This window comes from Hyaena hyaena, unplaced genomic scaffold (assembly GCF_003009895.1).
Source record: "Hyaena hyaena isolate Hyena2069 unplaced genomic scaffold, ASM300989v1 scaffold_60, whole genome shotgun sequence".
NCBI classification, from domain to species: domain Eukaryota; kingdom Metazoa; phylum Chordata; class Mammalia; order Carnivora; family Hyaenidae; genus Hyaena; species Hyaena hyaena.
This window is the reverse complement of record NW_024080692.1, coordinates 2,047,969-2,060,384: the sequence shown is the minus strand read 5'-3', so window position 1 is coordinate 2,060,384 and position 12,416 is coordinate 2,047,969. Positions and strand designations below refer to the sequence as shown.

Genomic DNA, 12,416 nt, shown 5'->3' with positions numbered 1-12,416 from the left:
AAACACCCATTACACATGTACACCTTGATTGTTTATTGAGCAACATTATTCTGTACTTGGTAATCTTTTCTGAGTAATAATGGCCTATTTCTGGTCTCCTGGTCGCATACTGGAAATTACCAGATATTGCCTCATCTCGGGATCAAAGCCAGTGAAACGGCAATAAATGGGGTTAAGAGATCACAGTACCTTCTCCTATCAAAGCCTGTACACAAGACCAGGAAAGGCATCCTGAAACTCACCCTCCACTTCCAGAAGGAGAATCCACACCACAACCAGAGGACTCCAGACCGTGAACCTCCCAACTACTCATGATGTCCCGAAGCTACTCAGAGCTACTGGCTTTCTAAGGAGGGCTCATCTGAATGTTTACTTGCTACGTATCATAACTCTCCTTAAATGCCAATAAATGCTAGCCAAATAATGCAGTAAATTTTGCTGACGACTTGCTCAGTCTTTAAAACAAAACCCCTGAAGGCAGCCAATATAAACAGAAAAAAAGTGAACGTTCACTCCAAGGGAATAAAGTTTCTGTAAAAAAAATCATCAATTAAGTACTTTTTACAGGTATTACACTTTCAGACAGAGAACTGTAGGATGACACTGTTTTCTTTTAGAGAGATTTTTTTCAAAGGGTGGTAGGAAACTCAAGTCTCAAGCAACAAATTTTTATGTAATGATTCATGAGCAAGGAGTCTAATGGAGAGAGTGAGCCTTATTTTTTAAGTAGTGTCCTTGTTATATGTAGGAAATCTGGAAAGGGTAAAATTACCTTAACTATAATACTTGCAATTTAAATAAAAAACATATAAAGCATACAGAAAGAGCACTAAATATAATTTTAATGACTAGTTCTGAGTTCTGTGCACACTAAAGAGTACAACAGACAGTTTTTGAAGCTGAAATTCAATAGAATTTGGGTAAAAAAACAAAAAGCATCATGGAAACAAAATGGCCTCTCATGCCTAAGATTCGATAATAAAACATGAACACAATCATTATCAGTTTATTATTAGTTATTATTTAAACTTTCTCTTCAATCTTAGCACAGAAAGGAGTTCCCTTGCCATCATGAAAATTTTTTTCTTCTTCAGCTCCGAAGTATTTTTGAAATGTATTAGTCATCATGTTATGCAACTCTAATTTGGGGAGTGAAATAAAAAAGGGCAGTTGCTCCTTTTAAAATGTTATATTCATTATATATGTTGTAAAAGTATATAATTAAAAAAAAAAAAACCAGCTTTTTTTTTTCTTTCCTGAGAGGTCTTGGGGCATATAAAAAGACCTAAGGCTACTGTGTTGACAAGATGTAATTTATATTAGTCTATTTAAGCTACTGCATCCTTGGTCAAAGACTAGGTAAAGTTGGGTCTTAGCTCTACTAAATGCATATGAAAAGGACCACCTAGCAATGCCATTTCATACCTTTCGTCTTAAAGGAGAAGTTACAGTAAGTGCAGTGGTAAGGGCGGACATCTGTATGGGTCCGAATGTGTTTCTTTAACATACTAGGTTTCTTACAACGTATTCCACATTCTTCACAAATGTACTTTCCTCTTCCCCTGCCTCGGACATATACATACTCTTCATTTGATTTATATCTAATTTAAAGAAAAAAAAATGAATAGGGAGATTGGATACTAGGTCTTCGAGAAAATACCGATGATTAGAATTCAGCTTACAAAATACAAGAAGTCACAATTCTTATTCTCAATCAATATAAGTTTTATGCACACGTAAGTATCAATATTCAGCTTTTTGCAACAATATTTAATATGCAAACAGCTAATTCTGACCACACCACTTTACTCGATACCAGGTTAAATTTAGAACAGAAGGTACTCCCTTTCTCAGCCACTGGTTCCAAAGTTTTCCTCATTATTAAATTCAATTACAGCAACTCCAAGTACCGTAAGTTTTTTTGGCTTCACTAGAACCATAATCAGCTTTTTACAATGTGTTTTTCTCATAACCGAAAACACAGAGACATCAAATAGGCAGTGAATTTGTCTCTCTTAGAGACATCAAACAGGCAGTGAATTTGTCTCTCTTGAGCGGACTTCCCAAGGTGCTCCTTATTGTAAATCAACATGAAACCCAGAGTTTACTCTGAAAACAGTTCTTAGCTGCCTCCTAGGACCTACGATGTTTCCTAAATATTTTCTCCATCAAAATGGATTTAACATGACATCTAGCAAGTATTTTGCCATGAAGATTCTGTTAATAAGCGGAGAAACCTTGTAACATTTATATAAAATTGGCAGTGGTTAAGTTTTCATTCACATGAAAGCAAATGTACATTTAAAAAGTAAGTTTAAATGTACATTTAGAAAGTAAAATTTGTACTTGCCCTCCATCAAATATTTTAATTCTTCTTGGTTCACTTTTGATTAAGGAATTTTCTTTATCTTGCTCACTGTTAATTTCAGAGGCATCTTTATTGCTGAATTCAACTACTGTGGACTTTTGATTACCTAATGCTCTCTGAAAGGGAAAAAAAAAAAAGAGAAACTAATTTAATAAAACTGAAAACACAAACATGCTAACGTTTCACTTGGAAATTAAAACATGGCAGAGTACCGTACGCGTAGTTAACTTAATGGAATGCATTTCAAGGAAATAACGTGTTTAAAGGTCATTTGCTCTCTCCCCTCCCTTATCTTTAACCTATCTGTCTGCACCACTGCGAACTGAAAAATCGTACACTGTTTTAAGATCCCACCACAGTCCCCTGCCGGATCATTCACGCTACACTTTATTTCTTAAACGAGCTTTATTCTTCAGAGATGGGAAAGAACCAGTTACCCCTTTTGGTGTAATAATGTCTCATACACCTGAGAAACTGACTGCATTCCCTGCCAATGTCAGTGGACTGTAAATGGACACTTCTGTTCAATCAAAAGCCCATTTGCCAATATTCTCCCCTTCTCCTACCATCTTAAACCGTAATTATGTTTTGTCTCTGTATCTTCTCAAAAGTTCCTGAATGCTCATAACGGTGACATACAGGCAGGTTGGAGGTTAGACTGTGGACTGGTAATAATTAAATGTCTAGAAAATGGGAGCACACATCGGCATGACAAACAGTGTGTGCTCTGCCTTTGGAACATTAGAGTGATGGCACCTTAGGGTTTCACAAGCGTCCACTTCCTCAGCCCCTGCCATTCTCACGTACCCTGTGAGGCCAGCAGCACAGGATCTAGCGTGGAAGGACACCCTCAGGGTGAAGTCTCTCGTCCAAGGTCAAGCTTAACAGCAAAGGCTCAAACTCTAGTCCTCTGGCCAAATCCAACGTGGGGCACAGCTTTTCCGATCAAGTGACCTCTTTGTTACAAACCTTTAAAAGCCACATCCCCAAGCAGACGGCTCTGCACCGAGATGACTGGATACTAGCAAATGAGAGAGTGTGCGCCAGGGGCAGGGGTGTCGCGCAGCCTCAGAAGGCGCTCGCTGGGGAGCTGGGGAAGGCAGTACAAGGAGTAATGACACTGACCCTGGCAGGCAGGAAGGCTTCGGGCTCCTCTCGTCCTGGCAAACACACCAGGTTTCCCCACAATCTGGAATGCATACGCACAACTTCCCTGGACTTTATGCTGTTAACACTAATTCTACCCTTTACCTTCTTTTCAACACCAAATTCCCATTTCTCTGTTGCTCACTCTGTTGCCATCGAATCTGGCTTCGGTTCACCAGTTACCAATGAGCTAACCACCCAAAACTGTATCCCTTCCTTGGTCTTTACATGCTTGGTCACCGGTGCGGTTTATGTTGTTGACACCTTGCGACCCTTCCGTTTCAGCACCTGTCTTTCTTTTCCGTCCTTGATTATAAGTACAATAACATCTGGGTTGTGAGTCAACCCAGTGTCTGGTCCTCCACAGCCACCTGCCCAGACCCCCAAGTCACCAGCCATATTAGAACCACTCAGTCCAGAAAAAAATGTCAGTCTTCATCTTAATGTGACCTGTATTTGACATCCCCGTCTGAGTATCTTTCCAGGAAATTCCTCCTTGATCTATGTGATAGATACCACTGTCTCTCCCAGTCCTCATCTTTCCTCTATGAACAACCTCTCTCAGTTTCCCGTGAGGACTTTCTTCATCCATTCAACCCTCTGGGGAACTCCGAATCTAAGTACACATTTCCAGAGGTGCTTTGGGAATATTCCAGAAGCTCTCTTTAAATTCTCATGATCAGCTCCCAACTTCCAGAATTTTGATTTTAGTAGGTCTAGAGTAAAGTCTGGGCATTTAAAAATTAAATTTTGAAAGGTTTGCCTGCACCCGCCTTCATTGAAAAAGTATCAATGGCTCCCCACTGCCATGCATAGTCTTTGGTTTTTATCTATATTCCAACTGGGAAGCATGTCAGTGCTTCAGACTTACACCTTCTAGCAGGGGCAGGCTCCTCATGATTCGTTAAAATGAACTGAGTTCTTTATCAGGTCCATGTCATGTCAGCAGACTATTAAAATTTCTCATTCTTGTTTACCTGAAACAAAAATCTCTACTTCTTTTTTTAAGATTAGACTGAAATATCACCGCTTTTGGAATTTCTTCCTTGTATCCATACCTCTTTAACCTACTGGCAAATTTAGAGACTTCCTTCTTAAAACTGCATACCCTATATTATAATTGTAATACTGCAACATTTTCTTACTGACAAGCATATGTATATGTGTGTGTGTATACATATGTATACACACGTATGTATATATGTATGTATGTATACATATGTATACACATATGTACATATGTATATACGTGTGTGTGTGTGTGTGTGTGTGTGTGTGGCTATGAACCTGCACTGTATGCTCGTGAACCTGCAGAGGTCATGGACTTAATCTATAATTCTTAATGTCCAGAGTACACCATGATCCCCTTACCTATTTATTTATTCTCACTTAAATGATTTTTCCCATTTTATAAAGCTGATGACTCTAATAACACCGATTCCACAAATAACCCAAATTTACAGTTTTATGACCCTATTCTATACATCTTGACCAAATCAACTTAAATATCAAGCGTATGAGTCAGCTATTCTGTGACTCTTCTCTCTAGTACTAAGATGATTCTAACACTGGGCGGGAGTTGGGACGAGCATGGCCAGGGGAGGGTAGTCAGGTGCGCAGAAGACAAGTACGAGTGGCTCTCTGCCTACGTTTCAGAATGAAATGCAACAGTCTTTGATTACTCACACCTCCGTTCCCCTGCACCAGCACGGACAAAACACAAACATAATCTCCTTCCACTTCATAGAAGAGTAAGGTGAAAATAGAACCATGATTATCTGCCCCATTACATAAGGACTTAAACTTTCTGCTTATGGCAAGTTAGTTTCAAAATCTTTCAAGATAGAATCACTGGAGGATCCCACCTGACACTTATCAGTCTAACTCCTGGGGTAAACTTATCATCCTTTCATTTGTTTAACTTTATACTTACACAGCACAATTTGTCACTCAAAATTAAGATACAATTTCCAATGAAAACATTTAAAGGCATCAAGACAGTGCACAGACTATTTGTGAAGATAAATGATAGGTCAAGTACCTTGCTTGAGTTGCTTTTCCACTTGCTTGAATAGACCAATAAATCTGATTTGGAATGCGTAGTTATTGCTTGACAATATAGTGATTTTCCAGTCTTCTGTTTCGAATTAAGGAGTGAAAGAGCAACTTTTGTAGGCAAACCAAGTGGGTTTGGATTACTGGCACTAACTGTCCAATCAGTATAGGCTGAAGTTTTCTGGTCATTCTGAGGCAAATGCAATGCCTTCTGCCTTAATAGGTAACACCACGTAAAGTTGGTTGAGGTCTTCAGGCTGGGGAAAGGCAGCTGCTGTGTGCCTCCTGCATCAGACTCTAAAAATGTCACTTGACTTTGGTCTTGGATGCTCTCTTTGTCGCGGCAAGTTTTAACCTCTGGGGACTTCCTTTCTTGGTTACTGTCTACACATTCCAAAGGAGAAATGTAAGTATCTTCTGCAGGGACAGGTGAATTTCTCACTGTAAGGGTTAGTGATGAGGAGGACTTGGTGTTTTCAAATTCCTGTAGTTCAACGACAGGTTCTTTAACTACAGGCTTAGAGTGTTCGGATGACAAATGATCAGCAGGTAGAACATCTGTCAAACTAACAGCCTTGCTACTAATTTCAGGTTGAGAAAAAATATCCTGTTCTGATAGTGCACCGTCGAGAGGCTCTGTAGTACAAACCTGCCTCACTAAGACAGGTTTCTTCTGTTTACTAACTTCACTAGGTCTTGAACTTGCTGGTTCAAATGGTCTGATCTCTGTCATACAAACAGCCCCGTTCTCATCTTTAGCACGCTTCTGGTGCTTTTCCATGGCAATGTCTAAACTATTTGCTGGGGAAAGCATCCTTTTACTTGACACTGAAGATTCCTGCTGGGGGGAGAGCCTACCGACAGACATTTTCTGGGTCATGGGCAAAGAGTCCGACGGAGGAAAACTGTGGCCCACCTCCGAGAAAACATTCTCACAAACAGGTTCTGCTTCTGGGTTTGACAGAGCATTCTGGTGATCCTTTTGCAATTTTGGCACGGAGTTTTGTTCTTCGCTGACTGGCACCATGCTACAATTAGCCTGGCAGATTGGCTGGTTGGATAGGTCTTGGGTTACCAGGATTTGTGGCAGAGGCGTGACTGGGGCAAAACAGTACGCTGGAACGTTACTCTGCAGATGCACGGGCAACGCAAATGACGTGGGCACCTTCTGCGCCGGCCCGCCGAGCTTCAGGGGTGGGGGAGCACACGAACTCGACATGGCATCCAGTAGTTTGGTTGGTAATGCTAACGAAGTCCCACGGTGGTCGGCCCCAACCGGATCCGAGAGAACTTGCTTTGGCAAAGAAAGAACAGGACTGGAAGCACAAGACTGACTTGAAGTGAAAACCTGACACTGAAGTTGGTACTTAGGAGCAAAGCAACCTTTACTTTTAGAAGACACACATAAACTGGGATTTGCATCTGGCTGAGCACTCTGTGTAGACACGTGCAGAGATGGCTGTGTGTTTTGTTGGCTAAGGGGGGTGTGGATCGGATTTAACACGTTGATACTGAAAAGCTGTTGAACAGGGAAGATGTTAGTAGGGGTGGCACTGGAGGTTTCTGTTCGCTGATCCTTAACTTGAGTGTGGGAGTGCAAAGGGTTTGCAGGAAACTCAGATAACGGTGCATTCGTGAGCTGAGGGCCCTGAAATGGTGCTGTGTTCACACTCGCAAGAGCAACCGTTTGGAAAGATGGTGGGTTCCCAGGAGACACACGACTATCTGGGGCTAAGTTTAAAGATATCTGCCGCATCAGCGGGCCCCTCCTTCTTTCTATGAGAGGCACGTGCCCAGTGACCCCCACGCCAGAAGGGGATGTCAGGGGCTGCAATTCAACAGGTGGTGCTGTCTGGGGTGGAGTTATGCTTCCACAGTCAAATGATTTGCTTCTGAAATCGGAGACCTCCATCGACGTTTGCACACAGCTAATGTGTTCTGAAGCAGCGCGCCTCATTTCTCGGTGAGTTCCAGGAACGCTGAGTGTGTTCGAGCCAGCTGGAATCACGAGAAACTCCGCTCGGTTTAGAAAATCCATTTTGGGGGAAGCCTCCGTTTTAGAAACATCCTCAACATCTAACGAAGCTGAGAAACTCGAAGTGTGAGATAAACTACTCTCCCTGCTCAGGCTCCTGGACAGAGTGGAGTCAAAACTCGATTCTGTGGAGGAATGCTCCATCTCGGCAAGGCGGAGCCTCTTCTTTTTGGGTGGCAGTTTCTCGGTTGGCAACTTTGACAAGGTTTCGCTGCGCTGAGGCCAACTGAACTTCTCTGACTTTTCCTGGTCGTAGCCTTGGACTTCGAGGTCCCGATCTGGCTCTTCTGTGACCAGAATTTCTGGGACTTGGATGTTGTGCTGCCGAACGAGCCGGGAGGGCTGTCCCAACATGTGCCGTTCACTTGAGCTCTTCCTGGGACCGTCCTGAAGTTCTCCTCTCAGAGCGTCTGATGACGCCGCAGGCTGGTGAAGATGGGACATATTCTGAGGCGGGCGGCCTTCCTCTGGGGAGATCCCTATTACTTTCAGAGACGCGGGCTTTGCAGTCCTATTCAGCTCTTGGAAGGAGACCGGGGAACCTCTTTCAAAAGACTCCAGCTTGTCGAATGAGCTGGGTCTGCTCAGTGAGTTTGTATGCTGAATGACCGAGATTCCGGTTCCGTGCCTCTTCGGCTCTGTGTTGTCCTGGGCAGCTGAACTTACATGTTGCTCCATGATGGTAGACAGCTTGGGATCGATGGTCTGGTTGGGGCCTCTGGCCACAAGCTGGATTTGGGAGTTTTGCAGCTGTACCTTTCTATGCTGCTGGTCACTCGTTATTGCCATGTTATGCTTCGACAAAGTGGAGGCAGGGCCCAGGGAATTCTGGAACTGCAGGCCTTCAGAGCTTTTTGGGGAAGCCCCCCTTTCGTTTTGCTGAAGTTCATCGTCATCTCCAACACTTTTCATTTTCCTCCGTTTCCTGATCTGAGGTGTCTGCTCCCACACTCCTGCTGGGCCTGCAACTCGGTAGTGTAGGATCTGAGGCTGCGTACCGGCGGGCGCGGGGCTGTGTTCAGGTTCCCTGACGGCCACCTTTGTTTTTGGTCCGTGTAACTCTGAACAGTAAAACTTCTTATGGTTTTCAAAGTTCTCCAGCTTTCTATACCTGTTTCTGCAGGTTTCACACTCAAACATCGTCCCTCGCCCTTGATGGGACTTCTTTTTTTCCATATGTGAGCCTGAGGCCAACGACTTGGCCCTCTGCGGCCCCATGTCACTGGTGGTACCACATCCTGGAGAGCCCTCATCCAAGGACTGCCCAGTGCCGAGAAGGTGGTTTTCACTTGCCGAAGAGTCTTCCACTGCTGACTGTCTGACAAGGGTACGCGGGTGGGCACTCTGAGGCACGGATGTGTTAGGTCCTGACACGAAGACATCATCGTAGAAAGCGCCGATTTTGTCGTCAAATGACTGGCTTCCTCTCAGCGGGTGAGGGGGTGGTATTACGCTCGCAGGTACTGCGGAATAGCCTGTGGTAGGCATAGAGTTACTTCTTGTAATGGGCAAGCAGTCAAGGGAAGGTACAGACAGAAGAAAGACTTGCTTTGATTTCTCGGTAGGGGTGAAAGGGGACTTTGGTATATCTGAGCTTGAGCTCGTTCTCCGTCCCATTGGTTTCAAATCGAACTGAAAGGAATCTTTAAATATGTATGACTTGGGAGAATCAATACTCCCTCTCCTCGAGAGAGAGGTTCTCCGTGGCTTTACGCTGTCCAGTTGCTTATCATCTACCAAGGCTTCGTTGTCTGAGATCAGCTTTGATATCCGTTCTTCAAGGGTTTTTGTGGCCAAGGGTGGGCGCATCTGACCCGGTAAAAGCAATGCTTTTTCGCTTGTTGACAGAGCAGAAGGTGCTGGTGTACTGATCCGAGGTGCAGAGGGCCCACTACTCTTAGTTAAGTCTTGTTCCGTGGCGGGTAACGTTCTGGCAAAGGGAGTCGGTGGACTCGCTGTCTGGTCGGCACTTTCAGAACGCGAAAAGTAACCAGAATCTGTACTTCCTAAACTTCGAGGACTCAGAAGCTTTCCTTGCTGCTCTTGCGAGCAATCGGTGGCCTGCTGCCTTTGTAGTTGCGCGTGTGCTGTTCCCACGTGAGGCTCTTGTTTCCCTTCTGCCTGACTCCCTTCCCCTTTCTGACGCAACTTCTCGTCAGTCTCAAGGGAGGATGCCCAGGCTGGGTGGGACAGGACATTGGTTCCCTGAAGGTCCTTCGGTTTCTGTGCACTAGACAGTTCAGGCTTGCATTCCGGAAGCTTTGGGCTATCGACTCGTAACGGGGACACACTGACAGGGTGGACCACGACTTTCGGTAACTCTGTCACAGCCTGGGATTCTGAAGATTTGTCCAGCAGCGGAAAGTCACCTACCACGTGGGCTGGGTTGCTTGGAATGGAACCTGATGTTGGTAAAGCTTCAGGATGTGACATCATTTTCATCATCTGCACAGGCTGCAGGTCCATGGAGACCGGGTCGCTCTGTCTCTCCTCAGCAGCCCCCTCCTCGTCGCTCTCCCCGCTGTCTTCTATGTCTGACTGGATACTAAGTGCTTTGGGGGACTCTTGTGACAAGAACAGACCACCAGCGTCTGGTTGCAAGACAAGACCCAGTTTGATAGTATGTGCATGGGATTTTTTGTGCTTGTACAGATTGCTTTTAGTCTTAAATGAAAATCCACAGGTCACACAGGGATAGGGTCGCTCTCCAGTGTGGGAGCGGATGTGCTTCAAAAGCACACTAGGCTTTGCACAGGCTCTATTGCAATACTCACAAATGTATTTTCCTTGTTTTTTTGGCTTCTGATCTTTCAGAAGAAGATTGCACATTTGCTCCACGCTGTGGTTAACGACAGAGGCGACGGGAGTTGAATTGTAAATTGGCGTGGGGGCTGACGGCGTAGAATGGGCTGGACTCACGGACATCGGTGAGGCAGAGTCCACTGGCTGGTTTGGAGGAGGAACCTGAGTTCTACTGGAAGGTGAAGTCAGACCCACGGCTGATGTCACTGCTATGTGATAAACCTGCTCAAGTTTGGCCTTCTCTTGAGTTTGCAGATTCACCAGGGACCTTGTGAAACCCGAACATGCTGGGAGCTGCGGATTTTGTTGGTTCGGTTTAGAAACGAAGTGTTCGTGTTGGCGATACGGATGAGAAGCTGGCTGAACCATGGCTGGCTCGTTCTTCTGAGGGACAGACACGTGCACTGCGTAAGAGGGGCAAGGAGAAGGCTGCGGCTCAGAGACGGATTCCTGGGGAGTCTGACTTGGGGCATCCAGTGAGCTGCTGTTTAACTGAGAAGGGGGTCGTACAGTTTTATTTGGTCTCAGTTTTTCTATCTTCACCGCGCAAGACGAGCCCTTTTGTGACAAGGTGCTCAGCTCTGGCTCCATTGCCTTCAGTAAGACATCAAATGCGGTGTTTGTGTACGAGGAAGTGGGAGTACGAGTGGAGGAGATACATTCACTATGGTCAGTCCTGGTTTTACTCGATGAAGAACCAGAGTCACATTTTGCATCTGGGAAGCCTGCCTTGGTGGGGTCAGAGCCTTCTGACCCCCATCGGCGCAGTTCGGATGGGTGCTGCAAAAATAAGGGCTTCTTTGGGGACACAGACTCTTGGGATTTGGGGTCCTCGGCAACTACCCCCAGTGTTTCTCCATTGTGTTTGGTAAACTGCTTCCCATTTTTGACGGGACTGGGGTTCTGTTTCTTGTGAGACTCGGAGGCACTCTGAAGAATAGCCAATGAGGATGCATCTGTATTTTGTTTGTGTTTTGCCTGGAGAGGGTTCCTCAGTGGGGATTTTGGTATTTTTTTCAGGTGATTCTCAGCTACGATCTTTTTCCGTTTCACACCTTTAAGTGATTCTGAAGCTGCTTTAATGCCAGCCTCTAGGATTTCTGTTAAAAAAAAAAATTGAAGACGTCAATTGGTAAAATGGTAAGAAGCCAACTATGCACATGTATGTTTTAAATGAAGATGACAATCATGAGAGTGTTATGACAACTAAAGAAAATAGTTTAAGGAAAGCCTATTGTGGAGAAAACTGCATTTTAATGTTCTGGCATTTTTAACAATGTTGATGACCAAAATCAGTTGAAAGGACTGTGTGGAGGAGACCTTAGTGTACATTTCTGAAATTCTGTGTTCCTCCCTTGACCTCCACCCCCGGCTCTAGAACCTGGTCTTTCACAACTAAATTATTCACCTGCTTCACGGTGACAGTTGAGGGCTCTGTCTATATAGCAGTCTGAGATACCTGCTCCAAAAAGAAAATTCAAACTTTTAATGCTGGGTATTTGACTACCTTATCACAGTTTAGTATCTTTCGTTTTTATTTATTTATTTTTTTTTTTAGGGAGAGAGAGGGAGAGGGAGACAGAGAGAGAGAGAGAGAGAAATAGAGAGGGGGTAGGAGAGCGAAAGAGAGAAAGGAGTGTGAGCAAGGGAGGGGCAGAGGGAGAGGGAGAGAACCCCAAGCAGGCTCCATGCTCAGTGCGGAGCCCAATGCAGGGGTCGATCCCACAATCCTAGGGATCATGACCTGAGCTGAAATCAAGAGTTGGATGCTCAACAGACTGAGCCATCCAGACACCCCACATTTAGTATCTTTTAAGGCAAACTTCTCGGCCACTTTTAAAGTAAGCATATTCTAAAATATCCAACATTGCTATTTTTGTGAGAAAAAAACCCTAGTATATGATAATGTTTAAAGCAAACATATCTCAGATGATCATGAGATATTACTCAGTAGAAGCATAGAGAACTGCTATTACAGTAATTTTATCGATGAACAAAAACTATGAAAGT

The 12,416-nt window shown here is 44.4% G+C and overlaps 1 protein-coding gene across 7 annotated transcripts in view; it reads right to left on the bottom strand.

The window, feature by feature from the left end:
- The window catches only part of HIVEP1 (HIVEP zinc finger 1), a 155,305-nt gene that overhangs the window by 28,923 nt on the left and 113,966 nt on the right, over window positions 1–12,416 (bottom strand). For all 7 annotated transcript variants that reach the window (XM_039231880.1, XM_039231883.1, XM_039231878.1 and 4 more), the window contains exons 4-6: window positions 5,556–11,506; window positions 2,351–2,484; window positions 1,426–1,601 (exon numbers count right to left, since the gene is read on the bottom strand). In XM_039231880.1, the coding sequence (XP_039087811.1) occupies window positions 1,426–1,601; window positions 2,351–2,484; window positions 5,556–11,506 (6,261 nt within the window). The remainder of the gene's footprint in view (window positions 1–1,425; window positions 1,602–2,350; window positions 2,485–5,555; window positions 11,507–12,416) is intronic.